Source organism: Manduca sexta, chromosome 27, assembly GCF_014839805.1.
Source record: "Manduca sexta isolate Smith_Timp_Sample1 chromosome 27, JHU_Msex_v1.0, whole genome shotgun sequence".
Taxonomy (NCBI): Eukaryota; Metazoa; Arthropoda; class Insecta; order Lepidoptera; family Sphingidae; genus Manduca; species Manduca sexta.
The window spans coordinates 8,102,068-8,127,059 of record NC_051141.1 but is presented as its reverse complement, the minus strand read 5'-3'; the positions used below and the strand labels follow the sequence as shown (position 1 = coordinate 8,127,059).

Here is a 24,992-nt window from a genome sequence, read left to right as displayed (position 1 = left end):
AAAACCATAAAATGCTATTGTGTAAGTACACATCGAAGCAATGCCTCAGTCATGGTACATGGGATTAGTGTTATGATTTCTGTGACATTATTATCATTTGTCCGAGACGGGGATGGTGATGTCTCCGACGCTATAGATTCCGATGAAGACAGTGCGCTGAAAGACGCATTACTATTGGTGGACATCCTGAAATCAGGTTGATTTAATTTGATTTGTTAGTCCAGCTCGAGCTACATATGGCAACTGCTTCTACTTTCTTTTTTGTAAAAATCTAAAAGCATTTTTTATCACAACGCGCGTTGATTAGTTTACTCACTAGGTACCTACATACTTATTCACTAGCCTAATAAATCCTAGTGTAGGTACACTATATCGTAACGTTTTATTGACAGCGTGTTGGTAAAAAAATTATTGACCATTATTTCGATGGAAATACGCAATAAGAAAATTTCAAATTATTCAAGGTTTACTTAGTAGAGAGTTATTACGATTTTAGCAAGTTAGACTATGCTAGAGATCTAGTTATCTTCAGCCACACCGCCTCTACCTGCTACATAATAGACATAGTGTCACTTATTTTTTCCCTTTTCATGAATATGTAGAGGTATAACGCTATTTCATAAGCTATGTTAGTAGTAGAGGAGGCCCGTGCCCAACAGTGGGACAGCATATAATACAAGGCTTATATTATTATGTTAGGACCATGTTATAGTGGGCGACGTTATTTATATTTACCGAGTACAGCTACAGACTCCGGACTAATACTTCAGTCTCACTTTGCGCGCTCCAATGTCACATTGTTCGACATGGATCTAATGCAGCTAAATCACTGAGACATACCATGTGTTAAATATTATCGAAATTATTTCAATAGCTTACTGTTCATTGGCATAGATTAGTAAACATCGATTGCGTTAAACGTAAGTATTTACCTGCGTAATATTATTGTTCAAAATAATGTTTACGAACTGATTCATAGCATACGTCAAAGTTTTAAAAGAAAATGGAGATCTTCGTGCGGGCTCTGATACTACTGCAGAATTATCGACGTGTCCTACAACTATAGCGACAAACACTACACCGATAAGTAAGTAGGTAATACCAACTTAATACTGCCCATAGATATAAGATATAAAGTGGATTAGTGTATAGGGGAGATCGGGTACAAACGTAACATTTTGTACTTTTACCTTGGTTTCTGGTTAGATGTAATCATTTTAATGAAATGAATATAGCTATTTATACATTTCGTTTATATTCTTTACATTAGTATCTGAATTTACCTTATTACTGTATATGTCATATGAATTACAGAGACTTCAAAAAAATTCGTCTCTTGTTACTTTCGACCACGTAGGCAGGTTGAAAGTAACACGTTGTGGGTCGAAAGTAACAGGACAAAGGGGTTTGTAATGGATATAATGTGACATATTAAATCAGCAAATTATGTATTAGAAGACTTTGTATTAAAAAAACAGATAAACATTTGCATTATAGATGCTCAAAAATTGTATATTTTAAATACAAAACAAATTATTCTTCCGTTCAGTAATGGAATCAATTATTATATGATAATATTTTTTTCCAATCAGACTATTCAGTATTAGTCTTTTACTCAGACACACAATTATGGCACACACAATTTGGATCATCGTAAACGCATTCAACGGGTGACCACATTTTACATTATGTTATGTCTCATTTCTAAACAAATGAGACATAAGCAATCTTCTTCCTCAGATTTATTTTCCTTGCCTTAACTGCCTTCTGTCTTTTTTCCTTTTCCCTTCACTTTCTTAGATATCAACTACCTCTTACTATTCCCACTATCAGGTTATAAAACCGTTTTCTTGGCTTTATTTCTTTGTTGGTATTCTTTTTCAATTGCGTTTTTTTCGTGCGTGTCTATCAACATTGCTGATTTACGTTTTTTACGTCCTTTATTTACTATAGTCCTCGGACCCGCTTGTAGTCTAAAAGTTTTAGGGGTAAAATCAAACGGCTGAGAAGAATTTACTTGCTGTAGCCCGCTAGGTCCAGGTACTGGCGAGTTGGATCTTTGACGGTATGATTTCTTTGACAAATCCTCGCTAAGTGTACGCTGGACAGTCTGCCTACAACTGAGCTTGTATTTCCTACTTTAATTTTTTTGATGTATGTATATAATGTTACATAACAAACATTATATCTTTTTGCCAGGAATCTAATTTTTGTGCCATCTTTGTAATGCTCTTCTGCCGCTTTTCAGTACACTTCCGTGTCAGTAGTTCCTCGTGTGGTAGTTATAATGCGTTGTTGCGGCATTATGTTCAAATAAATCAATACACACATAAAAATATAAAGTAAATAAATCAATACTCGAACAAAAGTAACATGTTACTTGTGTACCCATAATAGGACTATGTTACTTTTGTACCCGACCTCATTTTTGTTACAATATGAAATATAGCCTTAAAACGGAACGTGCTGGACAAAAAAGAATTAAAACATGGTGTAATCCATTCAATTAAGAATTAATATGCGAATATTCAAATTGGTATGATCCTTTTAAGACTACGAAAACATTAAATAAGAAAACCTCAAAAAACTTATTTCACATTTGTGAAATCTTTTAACGACCTCTCATACAACCTACTAGCGCGTGGCACGTGCAGCAACTGAATGCAAGTGAGGGGGGCGCCACCGGCTATCTCTTTATGGCAGCGAAGCGGTGTTTGGCTATTGGATACCTAACCATTGTTACTTTCGACCAAGGGCATTATTACTTTAGACTCGCCGTTACTTTTGTACCCGGTCTCCCCTACTAAAGTAAGATCAGGTACTAAGTGACCTTTCTTTGTTGTCTTTTTTTTGAGAATAAATTCTTTAGCCTGCAAGTAAGATCAAACTCTCTTAAATATGTAACAGGAAATGTGTCAACAATCCGTGTTCCACTCACTCAACCGATATCGTCGCCAGCAACATGGGACGCCGTTAGCGACAAAAATTCATACAACTGGTCGCCACCACCTTTCTACCGTTCGAATCCAAGGAACTATAGAAGATATCCTCCGAGTAAGACACTTTATGAACATTATTTTCAAGCTTATTTTTAAGCACTTGGCAATCACCAGTTTGCGTGTAACTTTATTCAATGTGGTACCGAGTAACCAAGCTACAAAAATACTAACCTATATCGTTGCTGTAGGTGGAGAACTAAATAACTCAAAATTTCTAGTTTCGAGATAAACGCGATTAACTGTTTTTTTTCGTTATTTTGAAGCATTACTAAAAAACTATAAAGAATTTTATCGTCGGTATTTTTATATAAGCGACGATAGCCTAGTTGGGTATGGAACGGTCTGCCGACACGAATGTCCGCAGGTTCAAATCCCAAGGGCACACACCTCTGACTTTTCTAAAAAATCATGTGTGTATTCTTTGTGAATTTATCGTTCGCTTTAACGGTGAAGGAAAAACATCGTGAGGAAACCTGCACATCTGAGAAGTTCTCTATAGGAATTTCGAAGGTGTGTGAAGTCTACCAATCCGCACTAGGCCAGCGTGATGGACTAAGGCCTAATCCCTCTCAGTAGTAGAGGAGGCCCGTGCTCAGCAGTGGGCAAGTATATAATACAGGGCTGATATTATTATTATTATTATTATGTTGTATCTTTCCTGCGGGAAATCACGGCATAAAGGCCGGTCCTTTTGGAAGGCTTGCGTGGGGACATGGATCCAACACGTAGAGGCCCCTTTAAGATACATTACTCTAGTTGGGGTTTATACACCTTGCGAGTACTCTCTCTGTCTGTACTTATGGAGGAAATACAGCCAAAGACAGCGCTTGCAAGGTGCAGGAACTATTGCAGAAAAGATGGGAATTATATTGGGTCTATGGATGGGATCTAGCTGGACTGGTTGCTGGGCTATTGATTGAGACAACGGGACGCCTGCCAAGTAAAATGTCTCAATCTTATGTATTCAAGGCAGACGGTGACTTGCACCCACTAGATGGGCATCCCATAAGTGGCGTAAGCCAAGGACGCAACACCGGTGTGGGTGGCTTAAGGGTGTCGAGAGGTGTGCACCGATTTCACCATCGCGGGTCGCTATCGCGTCCCGGAGCGGGTTTCCTCGCTATTACGCAGATTGAGCACTTCCACCCTGGAGCTGAGGTTCTTAGCTCTTGCGACTTCCACCCCTAGCCGGCCAGTTAAGGCAAGCCAAGGGTCAGGGGGTCTCATTTAGCCCCCACGGAATCAGGGAACGCGGTGTCGCCACTCACCGTCGGCTCGCCACAAAGCCGCCCCTGCGGGCTTATTATTATTATTATTATACAGGGTCATTTTGTAACCCTAGACTTAAATTTAACTGCGAGAAAGTCATCTTGAAAGAAGCCGTTTACTATAAGTTACTCTAACCTAAGGTCAAAAACAAAAAAGTAAAATTTTCAAACAAAATAAATATTCAAATAGTCATTTTATTTTTACACACCCTTTTGTCACTACTACTATACTAGAATTCGTCGGAGCGGCAACATCGCACACAGTCATTGATAATATTATGTTCACGCAAACAAACGAGTGATGCACACTCGGAGCGCAAAGGTAGTTCGCAGAATCGCGCGCGCCGCGCCGCAACCGAACAGCTGATGTCGTCGCTTTAACTACCTAGGGTTTTGTGTCGTGCCACATCACTCAATCAACAATTAGACCAGCAGTGAAGACGCTACGCCAACGTTACAAAAAGACACATACCTAAACATCATTATCATCATCAGCTACATAAAGTCCACTGTTGAACATAGGCCTCCCCTAAAGATTTCCAGATGGACCTGTCGAAAGCTGCCTGCATCCAATATGTTCCTGTGACGTCTATCAAGTCGTCTGTCCACCTTGCAGGTGGATATCCAACGCCAACATAAACATCACGCACTAATCATCACATTTCATTAGAACAATATTTTCTATGCTCAAACTATCATCATAAGCAAACGACACTAATCAAACAACCACAATTGCATAAGTTAGGTACACATAACACATGATTTCCGTAATTTTAAAGTGGTGTCATTCTTTTAAATCAAAACACACACATTCTAATGTAGGTAGTTCATCCATTTTAGTAGATAAGTAGGTATAATAAATACGTTCAACGGTTAGATTTATAACACTCATAATAATAAAATATCATTCTGCAAGTCTGGCAATTCACACGAACAATTAATAACGAAGTTACTATCTTGAGAATAATTAGGTAATGTAATAATTTGAGGTAAAAATGTCGAGCGACGGGATGCGTCACGGCGCGGCGCGGCGTCTAATAGGTATCTAAACATTTATTCAAAATAGTAAATGCGTTTACCAATACCTAATGATGATTTGTAGATTGCTTGTTCCTTTAAAGGTTGTTTCATACTTCAAAGTATTTTTAATACAGTTAATTGGTGACTACCTCGGTGCCGCAGTTGTATTATAGTACGGATGCTTTGCTAAGGTCTCGGGATCGAATCCCGGACAAAATGATATTGGATTTTTCCATTCAGTACCTATCGCAAATTCATAAATCCACATTAAAATCGTAATGACAGCCTCCGATAGAAACATAATCAATAGATTGTGATTAGTTCAGTTTCGCGTACGCGTCAATGATACAACTTCGCGATCGTAAAATATTCAAAAATGACAAAAAATATTTCTAAACATAGACTCTATTATATTCGAGTTAAGGTCGCATTTAGGGGACCACTTTAAATTTCTTTGTGCCTGACCGACCAAGACGCGACACACGAGTTTAGTGAATTCCACAAAGTAGCGGCAAGGTCTGGAGTAATGTTGCTTGATGTCCCGATTTGCGCGGGACGTCCCGATTTTCAGAGTTCTGGGACGTGACCCGTTTTGCACCAATAAAATTATTAAAACCATTAAGTATTATGAAATAATAAACTACGCATTCATCACTGTGTTGAGTGCGACAATGCAACCAAAATAGCACGTATCATCTCACTAGCGCTGAAGGTACAGTTTTTTTTTTATTCTCTTGCTTAGAGATGCGACTCCCCGGCGATCTGTTCTTTGATGTCAAAACAGAAATCCAAATTAAAACGCAACTTTAGCATGACTTGCAGTGATATTTTTTGTAAAACGCAATACATAAAACTTAACTTTAAAAAAAATACTTGCTTTTTTTATGTCCCGATCTACAACACTAAATCTCGATTTAGTTTACCTTCTTGATTTTAAACAAATTGATCCTGGCAACACTAGTCTGGAGGTACACGATATTTGACGAGCCAGAGTTTTACAACTAACACGTGCCCTCGCAGTGTTACCAAACTTTTTATTACCTTATTGTGCAATATCTTGTTTATTTTATACCCTGTATGTCTATTGAAAATGAATCACTGAATCCAAAATCTCTATTATACTTTATTACTTAAAATAATGTTTCAAAAATACTAAATTATTGCTGTGTATTATTTTAATTAGGTACAATTTTCATTAATCATTTCATCATAAATCATTACTTATTTTATTTTGTAATACAATTGTGTGTTAAATCTGTTAGAAAATCATGTAATAAAAAAAAATCTAATATCAGAATTTTTTAAATGCTGTGTCGTTTTAGCAAGCTTTTTGGTAAAAAGTTTATACTGACAACACTGCGAGTTTAGGCGAGAAAGAGTACGACTATTGTATTGAATAATCCCGCGCTCTTCGGACTCGGTCAAAGACTCGGACGCATTGCCATAGTGTACCTATCTAGCAAAGAAATGGTACAGAAAGCATAATATGACGTTCGGTGATGTGTACGTAGTCTTCTTTTAGGTATTATGACAAACCGAAATATTAATGTTGGAATTAAAATAAATGTCGGAATATCATGTAGAATCTAAAAAATACGATACCAATAGATTTAAATCTTGTAACTTTAGTAATTATGTAGGTAACTTTTTTGGTAAGAAAACTATTTTATTAACGAAAATAACGTTTATAATTAACGAAATATTTTTGTAGTAATTAATTATTGACTCAATGAACTGCTGCAACCAAGTCAGTGGACGTATTGGGAGTTCATTTGTGAGCTGACCTTCTGAACCCTATAGGTTATAATATCATCAGCTGTGACGTAGTTCATTCACTTCAGTTAAGCGCGCTAAGAGACAGCGTGATCAAAAAACCATAAATCTAAAATCGGGATTATTCACGTAAATATTCGTTACTTATGAATAATTTTTTGCACGGTGTTAGCAGAGGTCACCACGAACCTGTGGTTTCATTTAGTAACGCAATGTCGAAATGACCCTGTATATCTTGGGTCTTATTATCTACTAGCTTTTGCCCGCGGCTCCGCCCGCGTTATAAAGTTTTTCAGGCTAAAGTTTTCCGTTATAAAAGTAGTAGTTTCCCGGGAGCCTATGTTCTTACCAGGGTCTCAAACTGTCTCCATACCAAATTTCATCTTAATACGTTGGGTAGTTTTGAGTTTAACACGTTCAGACAGACAGATGCAGCGGGGGACTTTGTTTTATAATATATTTTTTAGAACTTTTAAAGTGGAACAATCCCGTCATACATCATTGTTGCATAACTTTAACCGTTTACGCAGCGCACGCAACGGAAGCTCTCAAAACTTATAATTTTTCCCGTTTTTGCAACATGCTTCATTACTGCTCCGCTCCTATTGGTCATAGCGTGATGATATATAGCTTATAGCGGTCCACAAATAAAGGGCTATCCAACACAAAACGAATTTTTCAGTTGAAACCGGTAGTTCCTGAGATTAGCCATTACTGCTCCGCTCCTATTGGTCATAGCGTGATGATATATGACTTTGAGCACTCCACAAACAAAGGACTATTCAACCCAAAAATATTTTTTCAGTTCGAATCGGTAGTTCCTGAGATTAGCCATTACTGCTCCGCTCCTATTGAATATAGCGTGATGATATATAGCCTATAGCACTCCACGAACAAAGGACTATTCAACCCAAAAATATTTTTTCAGTTCGAATCGGTAGTTCCTGAGATTAGCCATTACTGCTCCGCTCCTATTGAATATAGCGTGATGATATATAGCCTATAGCACTCCACGAACAAAGGGCTATCCAACCCAAAAATAATTTTTCAGTTTGGACCGGTAGTTCCTGAGATTAGCCATTACTGCTCCGCTCCTATTGGGTATAGCGTGATGATATATAGCCTATAGCACTCCACGAACAAAGAGCTATCCAACGCAAAAAGAATTTTTCAGTTTGGACCGGTAGTTCCTGAGATTAGCCATTACTGCTCCGCTCCTATTGGGTATAGCGTGATGATATATAGCCTATAGCACTCCACGAACAAAGGGCTATCCAACGCAAAAAGATTTTTTCACTTTGGACCGGTATTTTCTAAGATTAGCCATTACTGCTCCGCTCCTATTGGGTATAGCGTGATGATATATAGCCTATAGCACTCCACGAACAAAGGGCTATCCAACGCAAAAAGAATTTTTCGGTTTGGACCGGTAGTTCCTGAGATTAGCGCGTTCAAACAAACAAACAAACTCTTCAGCTTTATATAATAGTATAGATTATATTATGTATTAACAAAAAAAGTCTGACCCGAAGAAAAAAAATATAAAAAAATTAAATCTTATTTAATTCTTCCACGACAATGTTTTGTAAGTTTGCTGAAATAAACTAAATAACTCGTATAGTTATTTAGTTTTGCTACACTAGAAACCATATGGTAAAGTAATTATAAGGTTAAATAATTACAATTATAGAGTTTATTAAAGTTAAGTCCATTAGGATTTTCAGTGTCTAAATTAAACAAATCAAGTTGTTTAGTTCTTCTACACACTTGATTAATTTTGTTAAACAATAGACTCGAGGAAGAATTAAACAATTCATTTTATTTATTTTCGTTACTATTGAATAGATTATAAGTCGCAGTTTATTGATTTTATTATTTAATTATTTATTTTTTCTACAACAAAATATACATTATTTCAATATATTTATTTCTCCACTTTTAACATAAAAAAAGCTATAATTTCGAAACGGGATGATAATGAAATGCTTGTTAGGACAAAATATGCGCCATGTTTTGGGCAACACAAAAGTGATGAAAGTCCAAAATGGCCAAAATCCGAGTTATTTAGTTCTCCACCTACAACGACGATATACATATTATTGTTTCAATTTTTTTTTGAATATCAGTGATTTAAGAAAATACAAGTAAGTAGATAAGTATATCAAAAGAAAAATCCTGACCCGTTAGCTCATCGATTAAAACCATTCGACCTTAATGCTAATATTTTAGTTATTGTGTGATGCCTACAAGTAATAAGGAAGGACATTTTAAAACAAATGCCCTAAACGAATAAATTGGGAGCTCAAAGATTGTATGGAAAAAAGACAGACCCAAATTTCGTCTCAAAACTTCTTCAGAGTACTTATACCTAAAACTAAATTTTTAGATGTTCCACGTTTTCCCTGGAGGTAAAAGTAGCGTTAAAACTTTTAAGGGAGTCTCGAAACATTTCATGACAAAACTTCTTATGAGTAGATATAGATACATTTAGTATGAAATGTGTAGGTAGCTAATTCACGGTTTTTTTATTGTGTTGCCATAAGGGGTGTGTACTGCTCAACTATTCGTTCCCTAAGTGTAAATAAATCTGTTTCGTTGTTACTAGACATTTTCTAGATTGGTTAGTTTAAGGGATTTAGAGCTGGAGTAACCATGAAATGATACCATCGCATGCAATTCAGCAGTTTAAGTATGTCTCATATAAAGTAATCCCACACTTCTTTAGGTTTTGTCGAGTAGGGAGCGGCCGTACTTACCAGCATGCTGCAACTCCTAAATATGGATTACAAAATCTCCTATCTATCCTCCATAAGTCTGGATTACAAAATTTTGTGTATGTCAGTTAATAACTCTTCCTATCACCGAATTTTCTTTAAACCATTACTTAGACGACAACCTGTATACCTAACAAAGATTAATGTTTTTATTTCATACACTTATTTCACTTTCGTTTTTAATCTGGGGCATTGAGAAAATAAGACTAACGTCTATTTGAAGAACAAACATTGGACGCGTCCTAATGAACGACACTGCGTGCTTACCTGTTGTCAAAGAAATACAATTGTATTTGAGTGAAACCATATTACAGTACTCATTTATATTATGTATGTGAAAGATCTTACTTATGGAGTTTCCTATGATTTGACATTCAGAATATCATATTATATACTTAGGTAGCTATTTGGTGAAATATGGCGCACAGAGAGATCAAAGTCTGAATTGAAATATTGTCATTTTTTGCTCGAGACTCACCGTGACTTTAGGCGTTGTCTTTCACGGGGCGTAGTCGCTTGCAGAATTTTATAATGTCTTACCTGCCTGCTAAGCGATTTAACTATATTTTTTAATATTATAATATACAGGGTGTCCCAGAAAATAGTGTCAAGCCGTGGTCCAGGTATAGAACACCTTTGGGGTATCCGAATCACCCTCATGTATGTTCCGCGATTTTTCATAGTTAATGAGTTATGAATATTTTTCTGAATTTTTGATTTGAACGATTAAATGTTTTCCTTTTTCAAAAAGTAGAAGACTTATTCGAGATTTTTTGTTGCAACTAAATTTTCATCAGTTGTACATTTTGCTAAAAGAGTTGCACCCACTTTTATAACCCAACAACTACGAGAACGTATCATGCATCATCATAAAATTAATTGAACATATGCCAAATGCTTAACTCATAGCTTTCTTGCAGTCATTTTTGGTTAGTTAACAAACTAATTAACCTTAGGAACGCTGAGACTTCACAAAAAATAATTGTAATGTGATGGCAAATTTTCAGAATTTTCCACCTTGCTGTGTTTTAAGGCTGATTTTAGCCAAAATAGCCCCAATGAAGGATTCACGAAGTCACCTGTTTAGATTTTTAATTTAAAGAAGAAACTTTAAGTCATAATTCATTGAACATAAGTTTTTCACTTTACACCAACATTTACATAATTTTCATTAAAGTTAGGAAGCTAATTGTTTTTAGCAAAAAAAGTACAACTAATGAAAATTTAGTTGCAGTCTTCTACTTTTTGAAAAAGGAAAACATTTAATCGTTCAAATCGAATATTCTTTAAAATTCAGAAAAATATTCATAACTCGAAAACTACTAATAATCGCGGAACATAAATGGGGGTGTTTCGGATACCCCAAGGGTGCTCTGTCTCTGGACTTCTGCTTAACACTATTTTCTGGGACACCTGTATGAACTTTTATCTCTGTTTCAGTGTACTACAGACGCTACATAAACATGAACAGGCCATTGGATTATTACTACTACGGTTCGTTTACTCAATACCATAAAACCTGGCATTTTTGGCAAAATGTCGAAAATAAAATTACAAAATAATCTATTGGAACTATACAATGTTCCCGAGTGTATTAAAATGAATATTCTTCATAAAATACGTTGGTACAGTATAAGTATATATTACGTAAATATATTACGATAAAATTGACCAAGATATAGCAAGATTATCCTAGAATCTTACGATACGGAAAAGACATATATACGAAGAAGATAGTAATTTTCGATTCACAACCGATGTAATAATACCATAAGGTAATTTTTGTGCGCTCGGTATCCACGCCGAATGCATGAGCATGCACGGGGGACACTTGTTGCGGCCTATAAGTGCTCGCAAACATTTTCTACCCTTCTCCCCTCCTAAGACAGTCCCTACCCTTTCACTACACTTCCTTCCCTAGATATCCCTTCACAACTTTCCTCCAGGTCCCTGCAGTAGCTGAGCCGGGGTGATTCCGGTATCCCACTCGCAGGTTTCCTCTGGTGTAGACTATGGCGTCCGATACAAAACCTACCTCACTTAATTATATCTAAAAAGGTAATAACACTAACCCAATTCCCTAAACATACCTAATATGTTTTTTCGTAATACCATATTTCTTCTTAAAATCTTCTTCCTTTAACTATATCTTTTTGTATACTTACCTACTTATATTAGGTTTCTATTTTTATTCTGGGAATGAGCCCAGGATCTAAACAGATCCGCTGCCATTAAACTTAATATCATACCGAGAAATGTGTATGTACAGATTTAGACAAGTTTCGACGGTTCAACTATGAAGACGCATTTGGAGCCCATCCAAATGAAACAGGTATTTTAAGACAATAATACTTGAAATTAATAATTATCGTTACGGAATCAGCCTCTGTATATCCCGTTCCAACAGGCCGTCATAATTGTGTCTACCGCCGAGGGGTAATCATCTGTCATTAGTTCATATTTTATTGGACCACACTCTACTTACCATCAGGTGCACTGGGGTGCGCGTATAAAAAAAAGCCTTTTTTATTTCGATCAATGTTATCGACGATGTTACGCAAGGTACAGTATTTTCTCAAGTGCGCTGTTGATGTTAATACGGCAAAGAGGATAGACGCTATTGTCTACAGTGGTCGGCGCCTATACAACAATATAATAACAATATTTCTGTGTTGTGTCTATGCGTAGGCATATATAAATATAGAAATATATAGAAATATTGTTCTAATTCTATTGTATAATTCACCTCTACTGATTTACAAGGCAATTTAAAAACCTTTTTTTTATACACAAGCACTGCAAAGTAACATCACTGCACCTGAGGAGCAATGGCATCCAGATAGAGTAGGTACTGACTGGTGAGAGATGATCATTCCGCGGTAGTCGACGCAATTATGTTGATCTGTTCGAATCTGTATGCAAGGTTAACGCCGGAACGCGAAATATTTACGTAGGCAACTAGGTACCTATAGGTAATATTATGTACACATAAGCAATGCAATGAATACCCATTCCTAGATGTGATATAACACAAACACTAGGGGACGGAATCACGTGTCAGGCGGTGTACCTACTACTGGCGACCGGTTAGATCAAGGGACCGGGCGGCCAATCTGAAACGCATACAGGGGCGCAATGTACTTAAATGGAACTTTACGGATTATACCAGGTGTGAGCTAATATATGTAGAAATCGAACCCTATTTGTCGAGGGCTTCTAGGTTCTAAAGTCACCATATAAATACCTATTCTTTTGTGCTTTAATAACGCACCCCTAGTTGAGATGAGAAAAAGTGGGCGGCGCTATAAAATACTGTATGCATTACTTAGTACATACATAATATTATAGTCACAGAAGTTATGTAGAACTGGTTTTCTTTGTAAACAAACGCGACCCGAGAGTGTGTTACTATAATAGCTCATTCAATAATAATCGTTGTTCCAATATTTTTAATGGAAAAATAGTTAGAGACCATAAAACTGGCAAGCCGATTTGTGTTTTATATGTTTAAATTATCACTAAGTACTTAAGCAAACTATGAGGAAAAATGAAAAGAGAATTCAGCGCTTTCAGGTAAGTAAATTCGCATGAAATGCAAGTACAGGCCAAAAAGCTTTAACTCTAGGTACAATAACAAAGCAAAAAGTAAAAAAATAACGATGATTGTTGTTAAATCTAAATAGGTTACTTAGTTGCGTTTGGTTAACAAATCCATCCCAATTAACCAATCGGTAACTGCTGAAAACCTAGACCTAATAATCTAGACAAGTGCCATTTATGCTTTTAAGTCATAAGGTGTACATTTTAATACTTATATACCTAATTATATACTTACTAAAAAAACCTGTATCCATCCGTATTAGTTAAAAAGTAGATACCTAATATTTTTTTTTATACTTAGCTACTAAGGATGTTGGGGCACATAAGAAAACTACATCATCTATTGGGACGACATTTACTACAATGGAAGCAAAAATTACTATGCCGACATGTGAGTCTTGAAAAATCAATTGCTAGCAATAATCATACGTGCGTTGACGTATATTCTATTCGTACATAGTAGCTCTACATATATAGCGATGTTGAACCCCGTTTAATACACGCGTAATGGTGAGTCGTTGACCTAGGTGTATACGCGTCTTTTAACTGATATTCGAAATACGATTATTGCTTTCAATAATTGCTATACTTCGTAAAAATTCGGCTTATGCCCTGGGAGAGTTGTCTATGAAAAGATCTCTATAAAATTTAGTATTTTGGATGAATATTGTTGTTTTGGCGGCGATAGCCTAGTTGGGTGTGGAACGGACTGCCAAGACGAATGTCGGCAGGTTCAAATCGCAAGGGCACACACCTCTGACTTTTCTAAAATCATGTGTGTATTCTTTGTGAATTTATCGTTCGCTTTAACGGTGAAGGAAAACATCGTGAGGAAACCTGCGCATCTGAGAAGTTCTCTATAGGAATTTCGAGGTGTGTGAAGTCTACCAATCCGCACTAAGCCAGCGTGGTGGACTAAGGCCTAATCCCTTTCAGTAGTAGAGGAGGCCCGTGCTCAGCAGTGGGCAAGTATATAATACAGAGCTGATATTATTATTATTATTATTGTTGTTTGACCTTAAACTTCATGGAAGCAGCATCAATTCCTCAATAAAATAGGATGAGCAAGAGTTTCTTTGTTGAAGGGTTGAATTATATTTGTTTTATGAATAATAAATTAGCAAAAAATTAAAAAAAAAACTACAAAAAATACTATATACAAACCAAAAAAATATTGAAGATATAAAAAAGGCCCAGACCAGGGATAGTGCACCATTGGCTTGCAGGCCAGTGGAGGCAAGACAAAATAATGCGGGTATGCGAATAATATGCGAAATAAAAATATAGTTGCTTCATAAAAAGTCTCTAAAAATGGCACAGATAGGTAAAACTGGGCAAAATAATGACACGTAACCATTAAAAGTTTGTCATCCCTGGCCTAGACGATAGACCACTAGTCCATTATTCTATTCTACATAGCTATCGCAGCATTAAGAAGGTACTTACCTGCTTTGCAATATTCTCCAATATTTTTACAGCGATCCAGCCAAAAATCCAAAGGAGTTTCAAGTCAGACGAAATCAATTTCACTAGGTAAACCCAAAAAAGTTTCTCAAAGTTCAGGAGAAGAAAACCAGAAATTAAAATTGATGTTGCCGAGTCCTAATGAAGACATTACCACAGCAGATCCTGTAATATCTCAAGTAGCGTCAGAACTTATTAATGAATTTGGTTCTGGCCGTTCTAGCTTTCGACCAAAACATTTGGAAATTATTAAATTACCTAATAGAATTGCAAAACCAGGAGTGAAAGACGGTTGGTGGCATCTTAATCCTCCGAAAACAACTCTTCGAATTCATTTAAGCCGCAGCACAAAATTTCCTATCCCATATCCTGATAACCATGCATTTTGTTACACTAATCCAAAGAATGCCCTTTGTCGCACATTGATAAAATAACTTAACGGTAGATCTATGGATAAAATGTATGTTGACCCACTTTGCTATGAGACAGCGTAGGCCCTCTTCAAGAAACTTGTCAAATAACAACGTAATAATAAAAGTTTTAACTGCATCCTGATAAAATTTACTTCATGTTTATGCGATTTTTTGACACAAAATAAAAATTAAGAAATTAAGTATGTTTTCAATAAATATTTAGACCCCCCGCCTTTCCTAAACGAGGCCTAACAAGGCCAACATACTTAATTTCCGCGTAGTGAATAGGTGACAAATCCCAATCTGAAGAGATTGCGCGTTCTAATGGCGTATCTACTTCTTTATTAACATGCAATATCATAGATTTTTATACAAGATTGGCTTTTGAAAAACCGCAAATCTGATGTCTGATAAATACCTATCTTTTTTTTATTATTCATAACATGTTTTTGGCTTGACAAGACAAAGGTCGGCTTGTACAACCACATCGGACTTCAGGTTGAGCGTTTTAAGCGTTTGGAACCATTGAATATTAAGTGACCATGCTGAGGGCAACCAACTAACGGGTTACGAACCTCGGCTCAGGATGGCCTCTGGAGGAGAATGAGACATCAACGATTAGGGATGAGTGTACTAGACAATCTATCCATTACCGTATTCGTCAGTACGCGGTCTGGAATTACTAAAAAGGTCAGGGGGCGGGGAACGCGGCAAACTCCTCGGCCGCGAGAACGGTATTGCGGTCTTGTAAAGTGTAATTGAGTTTTAGGAACTCCTTTTTACGACGAATAGCGTCGACGAAGATTGACATCGCCCTCTGGGTCTGTGGGAACTGAACGCGGCCGTCTCCATTTAGCGCAGTCGAATAGAGTGTAAACAGATTTTGCTTAACCAACGTGTTAGGGTGACTTACAGCCCAAACGAAATAGAACTTACCAGTCATTTGCAGAAAGTGCCTGGTAGTAGGCATATTGGTACCCACGAGGAGGTTGCGGTTGCGGACGTACCACGGGGCACCAAGAGCGCGTCTTTAACCGACCGTCTTTAACAGGACCTGTAGACGATGCAGTCCAGCAGGCGGTAGAACCAACGCGGTGACGCCTATGTCATTATCAGCCTGTTGCGGGTGGACATTTTACTATTATTATTTATGAGCCAATGTAATAATGGTATTTAACTTATTTTTATTTATTATTATTATGTCAATTCTTTTTATTTCGAAGGTTTTTATTATTATTATTATTATATAAATCTGGTGAAAAACTCAAAAGTTATAAGCCATTAAAATTGGGTAGTAGGGATAGGTATCAAAAAACAGAAAAGGGACGAAATATTTGCATGTGACGTCACCGGGAATTACGATGCGTGTGTAAGAGATAGAGCGATATCCCCACTCCACGTCCACTCCTGCACTTAGAAATATTTGTAATATAAATAACTACCCCATTTGAAATTGGCAATGTCTTATCGAATTTTAATGCTATTGTCACAGGATTTTTTTGTTGTACTAATTGAGGTTACACATTAAAAAATGCACAAAATCAAACATATTCAAATACTCTATTAATCGCGTTAAGTCGCGTCGCGAATGCGGCTCGCGTGCGTACTTCTAATCAATCACTTCTAAATATTTGACCAATTTGGTCAAGGAATGATTCTAACCGATGTGTGCACATAAATAATTTGGTAAAGATCTGTTGAAAAATAGTAGATGTAATATTTCGGTGTGTAATTACTATTAAATATTGTTCTGGTATATCAAGCTAGATGAATCAAAATTGATCACGTAAGCTTAAATGTTTTGTTTTGTTCGTGCGTGAATTGTGAGAATCAAGTAGCAGGGGTTATGCTAGTCTGGATTAATGGGCATCAACCCTAGGTCGGTGTCATGAAAGAAAAATCGTATAATTTCCATTACTTTTATTACGTTAAGAAACCTAATTTTCACAAATTTTTGTTACTATGTTTAAAATAGCATTCTTATACTATATTGAATTTGCGTTTTAAAATTCAGTTCCCAAAAACATGCACAAAGATAATTATCATATTCATTTAGTAATATTGAGGTAGTTATTAGTTTCAGAACTTATACCAATTATAAAATGGTTCTAAAAGTAACAGTAAAAATTCAAAGAAAATTTCGCTGGAATATGCCTTAATGCCAGTATGAACAGTTATTGGAAAATAAAACAATACTCTATTATACTGTGTATCGGAACCTGAATACACCCATGAGAAGCAACAATAACAGCTTCTCAAATTCTAAAAAATAACAGGTATCAGTGGTCCGCGTGATACTACAACGTACTAGTACACAATGGGACGTGACGCGACGGGACGCGGCTCCTCTGACAAGCGGTCGCGACCCGGCGAGCCGCTCGGTAAGCCCGTCCGCGCGCAACTCCACCGACACACTGTTATATTCCAGTAAGATACATAAATACATACACATACATAAACACTTAGTTATAGACTCGATGAAACTTCAATACAACAGAGTTGAGTGCTACGTTTCCCCACTAAACACAAAGTTAACAAGTAATTGAAATAAACCAAATAAAATTACTAGGCGATGCGTGCTCGACTCTCATTAACATAAAATTGTAGACGAATACAATTATAATCATTCCTCAAAAATTTCATTTCATTTATAAGATGCAATTCTTCGAAATACAATCATGCATTTAATAAAATAGATAATATATCAGCCGTTCACACGTATACACAAAATAGTTGTTACACACATGAGAAAGTAATATTAAAAATGTAATGTAAATAACAGTAGAACCATCTTCAAACAAGAATGAACTTATGAATGACATGTAAGTAATGGGCGCGACGGCGCGACGGCAGGGGTGTAATTCAGTCTCGTGGCCACGCGCCGCCTGCGCCTACTCTCAACTTAAACTACTTCACAACGATACAATTAATCAACTAAAACTATCATCTGCATCCTAACATTACAAATCATAATGTACCCTCTCCTGCTCACGTTTGGAAGGAATAAACAACGCGCCTATATGTACATTCTGTTGTAGTGAAAGTAACCAATTATTTATTCCATTGATAGCCGATGCAAGCGGAATCTGGCTGTTCGTGTCAGATCAACATACTCTCGTCTGATCAATGTTCTACGTCAAACGATCTTAACACAAAGCCAATTTCTTTTTATTAGTAATTTATTATAATAGTACACCAACATTACACAATTCGTTTTTTTTAAACCTGATTTTAAAAGTTAAAAATAACATCGCCACATTCTCATTATACATGAAAATTAAAGTTTTATATCTTTAAAATTGTTGTGGATACAACTTATTACATAAGCGAATTGAACAAATTTTATGTTTGCAGGACTAGTTAATTTATTATTTTTATTATTGTACCTGGCCAATGACAGGTACTCATCTAACTTCAGGAAAAAAAAAAACGAATTACACTTTTATGCTGAACAATTAATTATTAATCCAATACAATAAAATATAAGCAAAAGTATATAAGAATCCCAATAAAGGGATAAGTTACCAAAGGTAACAAATTCGCTGAAAAACATTGAATAACTATAGCATTCAATAAAATTGTAATACCAGACTTTACCATAATAATATGATAAGTACAGTAATAATTGCAACTATTTTAAGATATTAGATTCCCGTATTTGCTGTAAAGGTTTAAAGTACAATCAATCAATCAGCATGTGGTGTTATTAAGTTTGGAATGTTTATATGCCGAACATGCAATTGGAAACTAATATCTTAAAAACAACTAAATAATTGGAATTAATAATGTTTGCTCTTGAGGGTACTTAAAAATTTAAGGTAATGAATTCTCCCTGTTTCAGAACTTTTAAGTTTTAAGTGACCCAAGCAAAGAGCAATCAAATTCAATTTGTTAGCAAACAGCTCGCGGTTACCCGACCCGTTTCTATTCGTATAGGCAATAGGTACGGTATTAGGCTTCCTGACAGTTACATCATGGACACACATCACTAGTCCGACGACAAAAGATGGGTCGTCGCAAAACCGAGTTATTTTAGTATCAGTCTTGGATGTCAGTTTTGTAATTTTTAAGACTGTAAAATGTCGGAGTAAGTTTACCTACACAATAAATGCTTCATATATTAAATCAGCGCACAGGCTTATAATTCAGTCTGAATTCAAAGATGTATGATGTATATTATTCAGTCATTGAGCATGACTTCGCCGCGCTTAACATTTCGTGGACGTTTGTTTTCCCTGATATGTTATAGGTTAACGTTAGGTTCTCAATATTACCCATAACGATGTAATTAATTAATTTGTAAGCTGATGGCCGTTTATTTTAATATAATCTTTCGTAGCGTATATCGAGTGATTCTCCAACACAAATACGCAATCAAATATACCTCGCCAAATATTACAACACGTATACCGGGATATCGTGTGGGCAAAGTTCGAACAAATCTCTAGTGTAGTATTTTTGGAGTGCGAAATCGATTCGTTGGAGAGATACCCAAATATTCTCGTTTTGATGTTATACATTAGTATGAAGTGCGACACTAAACATGTAAATAATGTACTTTCGTTACATTTTGTTGAAAAACAGTGAAATAGCATAAACTTGCAATAATCCTAACATTTCTGTGAGAAGCAAAATATGCCAATACATCGAAAAAATGCACAAAGACAATATTAAATTCGTAATTAATCATTAAACACAACTGAACTAGTGAAAAAAAAATTATTGCATTGGCATATTTATAGGTCTGCTACACTGTCGTGGTAATATTAGGTTAACGATGCGTTTTTGTAAAACTAAACATTGTAGGTTTGCATATTTTACAAAATATAATACCAAACTTAGTAGTACATGTAAGAGATATTTCACACATACTGTTTATATAAACCAAGTGGGATCTTGTGCTATTTTAGTGAATAGTGACTAATATTATTATTATTATTTATAACTATTGCAACTATATCAATAAATGCTTGATAGAAATCTGACAATCCAGGAACTAACAGTGAGACACTTGGTTCGGTAACAGTACATGTGCTACAATATAACATTTAATACTTTATTTCAATGTAAAATATTATTTATCGATAAATTACAATATACAATAATACATTTTTAATAATTTCATTTGTTAGGAATAATGCCAAATGTGAGATTTATTGTCAATAATATGTGGAAGCAATAGAAACGATGGCAAACTATTCGCTTTATTTATTCCCAGATATTTGTGTAACTTATGTAAAACATTGCTTGCGCGTTATACAGGAAATCAGTGAATAATAATCGAACCTAAGTCAATATTATAATAAAATTTAATAAGTGTACCCATGTACCCCCTCTATACGCTCAGCACTCTAACAAAAGTGAAGGCCTTGTTATTGAATGAAATGAGAATTATTTTGATGCACTTGGGACACGGAATAGATGTAACAAGTAGTGACATCATATCGAAGTACCGGGTCGTGCGGGCGAGCGGCGAGCGGCGCCCGGCTGGGGTGGGGAGCGGGGAGCGGACAGTGGCGTGGGCAGCGGGCGTCCTGCTTCGTGCCCCGGGCCCCCTACCGTGTTCCTGCTGCCATGCCTGCTCGCCTACACGCGAACCATTTACAATTTTATTACAATCTAACCTAAAGTTGAGGAAATGGAAATAAGAATGTTCAAACATTCTTAGTAACATTTTTGCCAAAACTTCCATATATTATTTATCACAATTATAAATATAAATATCTAAGCTTTCATTAATTTTGATATTATTCACTTAATCTTAAAACTCTCATTTAAATATCTCACTTGGCACAATTATAACGCAAATCGTACATTTGATAATAATAATCAATAAAACATCACGACAGAACCAAACAATACGACGCTTACACTCGCACCATTAATCGCTAAGGTATCATCCTAATTTTCAAAATCTTCATTTAGATTGTCAATACAAGAAAACACTATAAAGCTAACAAAGACAAAATTACAAAGAAAACGATCAACAAATGCCACTTACAAATTAAAATTCATAAGGTTACCTTAGTCTCCAACAATTACTACCATATCAAAAATATTTATATCCATCGTCGGTGGATCTCATCTCCAATATCGATGTGGAGGCGGCCGCGGGGCGCAAGAGCTGGCGGCCGCTAGTCAAGTCAAGGCTCGTCACAAAATCTCGCCGATTCGACATGCGATCGGCTTTCACTTCGGATTTGTTACTAAACACCCAAGGCACACGTCGATTCATTTCACTGATTTACGACGCAGCATGCAGAAATTCCAATAATCCGATACAAGAAACATTCCTAAAATATAATGTGAAAAGCATACGTTAGTCCATTGAGCCTCCTCATTAAAGCGATGTTGTGTACAATTTCCGTTTCCAAGTTGGTTTACATCCCACACACCCTTCAAATAATATTTAACATTATAGTGTAGTGACTTCAACAGATTAATCTATTACATAATAACAAAACAAAATATGCTCTCAGTTGTATAAGAAGGTGTGGTACTATAGATATCGCTATTAACCTGTGTATATTGTATATTATGTATAGAGAACATAATCATTAACTATTGCATCTATATGTCAACTCTTATAATGCAGCCGAGAAACTGTATGAAAACAATATAACAATTACTATCGTTAAAAAATAGTGTATATGAATAATATTATATATAATAATATATATTCAATTATTAATCATCAACATAGATAATTACCGGGATAAAATATGGATTTATCAATATTATTTAATTACAAATTCACTAGATTAATATATTTATGTCAACAACAATATCTGGACACGTGTTGCCAACATAACAGCCTGCCTGCACAGTTATTCGAGATACTGCCTAAGGATCAAAGTGTCCGTTGTGGTCTAGGGTGGCCTCAGCTGTAGGAGTTAGTCGAATAGCAATCTTCAGTTGTAATGACGGATCACAAGATCAGTGGCCGGCCGATGCTGGCGGGAACTGCTGGAGTCAGGGGTGAGACGGTAGTGAGGGCGCGCGGGGGAATTGCAGAGGTGACTGAAGTGTTTACTGCTGCGCTGGCGGCGGCTGCGCGGCGCGGCGGCGGCCCGGCGCGCTCGCCTGCGCCACCATCGCACGGATCCGGCGTTGGGCTGACTGCAGATACAAACACTCGTTTTAATTACCACATCCCTGTTTCAAACACGCATTACAAAGCGATACGCGTGTGCCAATTAATCTAAGAAAACACAGCATTTCGCGATGCTTATATTTATAAAACTATGTAATTACGACAGATATATTGCAATTCATGGTATAGGACACATTAACCAATTTCGTTGCATGTTTATGCAATTGCGATGTTATTGAATCAAAAATATTGTTTTTTTAATAATTAAATTATTTGTTTCAGTAATTAAGTGGCGACCTTTGGAGGATATATGTAACTACATAGTACGATTAATACCATAACAAAGTACGATCCGAACTCAAAGATTAATACAAACTGATATGTGAGTTGTCAATCCTACCAGTATAGGCATTATTTTTAATTAGTTTAGTTTGAGCTGTATTAGAAAGCATTCCCTTTGTTTATTTTTCACTCATATCACGAAATTTTTATCTTTGGCTATACTTTAACTGAGACCACAATGTATGATATGTAACCGTTCTGAACTATCAGTTCTACTTTTGATAATACTCAACCGGTTTCAGTATATTCCACATCAGAAATTTAAAATGGAAAAGCAAAAGGAACGAAACATGAGGTACTTGACAAACGTCTAAAAACTTTTTACTGTAATACATACATCACTTTTGAATAATCTAAAATGTTATGAGATCCAGTTTATTCAAAGGTGTACATACATATGTAACAGCTAATAAAAGAACATCGATATTTCACGTTTTCACGTTTCACGCGACTACCACACTTAAATCATGTATTTATTTTATTTCGAAACAACATTCGGTAATACACAATACAAGTATCTTTAATGAGTATTAGGGTAGTAGTAATATTATATTTTCCTAATTCCAATTATAAGTGCTTCTTAAGTTGTTAGTTGTTGTTAGTAGCTTGAAACGTTCTTATTCACTGGAGCTCACACACTGGCGATTGATAATTATTAGTGACGACTATCAACATTTTATTTCCAAATTTGGACATACCATTTTATTCTTCAATCAAAATATAAACTTTATTATTTAAATTCTGGAACAATATAATATGTAGACCAAACAAACATCTTCACCAAAACCGGCAATTCCAGAAAAACCACGAATGTTTTACTGGCCCTCAAGTATCAGAGTAGGTAACAAAAAGTGAAAGTTGATGGTCAGGGATCTAAAACGAGTGTTCTGTTGCTCGGGGGCATCTAGAGAATTCCACCACGACATCCTTTAGCAAAGGCGTATTTTAGCGTATGGGGGCATCTTAGCCCGCATAATTAGAGAAGTGCCGTCCCGTATGAGTCGAAGAAGGCCACCGTAGGTTTTAGATTGTATGCTGGTGTAAGGCATATACAGAGAAAGTGTGTTTTTTTTTCATGACATGTTATCAGCTCTGCCACTGTATTACAGTTCATAATCTACTAAATTCATGATGGCTGGTGAATAATTTCGTGTCAGCGTAGTGCCACGATGGTCGTGCAATCCGCGTGGTCAATAACAAATATTGTAAAACAACTGCTAAATTAATAACACTGTCACAAAAGAATAAAAGAAATTCATAATATAAAAAAAATACGATTTCAGTGTCCGGCCATTGCGACAATTTTATCGTATTAGCTGGCTTGAAACACAACAATCTCCACTCACCAAAGTCCAAATAATGTGCCTGAACCCAACGCCAATATCTACTTCTTACCCGAGTTATCCGAGCCAGTAATACCAAGCCGATTTGACTTGTCCATTAACGCTATAAGCGAAGTCTTACAGTGTGATTCCATCACTTCAACCGACACTGTTGTCAGAGAGACAACTGGCGCGAAATGTTAGCTTTGCTGTTGTATTATGGCCAGTAAGTGATATTGCCAGATTAACTTTTATCACAAATTTTAAAAAATATTGTAAAATCGTTCTTCACCATTCCCAAGCAGGGATGTTATGGAGCTCCGTAACCGTAACCGAAACTATCGGATATCCGAAATAAAAATATATCCGTAACCGTAACCGTTACAAAAGTTTCGGATAAGTTACGGATAATATGTTACGACAGGTTTTTGTTTCACGCGCCACGTGAATCTTGCATAGTTTGTTATTTTTTGATCATAACATAACTTTCATTCATGAATAGTCATTTTTTATTTATGAGTAGACCTACTTAATTTAATAAAGTGAAGAAAAAGTGTTGTGTTACGTACCTAAATTGATTTATAAGGACAAAATGCGTCCAAAGTCGAGTTCAATATAGATATGTTTTGATTAAGTTAATGTAAATTTTGCAATATGTAAATGTGATAACTTTTCACGGAGAGGAGGTGGCACTACTTTACCGAAAGTTCATCTCAAATCAAAGCACAGGGTTTTTCGAATACCCATGTCACCCAATTAATTCATAGATAATTATTAATTAGTAATTCACAATGACGACGAACGATAGTTAGTAATAGATGGTAGATACCGTATTACATACTATTCTTATTTTACTTTAATCTATTATCCGTATCCGAAACTAACGGATAATCCGAAATAATTACATATGCGTAACCGTATCCG

At 36.0% G+C, this 24,992-nt stretch overlaps 2 protein-coding genes across 7 annotated transcripts in view; one reads left to right on the top strand and one right to left on the bottom strand.

Moving 5' to 3' along the window:
- Positions 1-36: 36 nt before the first annotated feature.
- Positions 37-15,492, top strand: LOC115441174. The gene is made up of 7 exons (XM_037444165.1): positions 37-196; positions 980-1,087; positions 2,908-3,054; positions 11,275-11,328; positions 12,104-12,166; positions 13,736-13,825; positions 14,913-15,492. Exons 1-7 carry the CDS (start codon positions 52-54, stop codon positions 14,969-14,971), a joined length of 666 nt encoding a protein of 221 aa, XP_037300062.1. The 5' UTR covers positions 37-51; the 3' UTR covers positions 14,972-15,492.
- A 1,724-nt stretch (positions 15,493-17,216) lies between these two features.
- The window catches only part of LOC115441152 (insulin-like growth factor 2 mRNA-binding protein 1), a 92,346-nt gene continuing 84,570 nt past the window's right edge, over positions 17,217-24,992 (bottom strand). For 3 of the 6 annotated variants that reach the window (XM_030165794.2, XM_030165798.2, XM_037444029.1), the window contains one exon: positions 17,217-22,430. In XM_030165794.2, the coding sequence (XP_030021654.1) occupies positions 22,341-22,430 (90 nt within the window). In that variant the 3' untranslated portion in view covers positions 17,217-22,340. The remainder of the gene's footprint in view (positions 22,431-24,992) is intronic. The other 3 variants (XM_030165796.2, XM_030165795.2, XM_030165797.2) reach the window with 1 other exon arrangement.

Excerpts from the sequence above, each read along its gene's own strand:
- LOC115441174 (XM_037444165.1), top strand. The coding sequence starts at position 52 with ATGGTACATGGGATTAGTGTTATGATTTCTGTGACATTATTATCATTT. Across the intron at positions 197-979 it reads GGTGGACATCCTGAAATCAG|CATACGTCAAAGTTTTAAAA; the intron begins GTTGATTTAATT and ends ACTGATTCATAG. Across the intron at positions 1,088-2,907 it reads GACAAACACTACACCGATAA|GAAATGTGTCAACAATCCGT; the intron begins GTAAGTAGGTAA and ends AATATGTAACAG.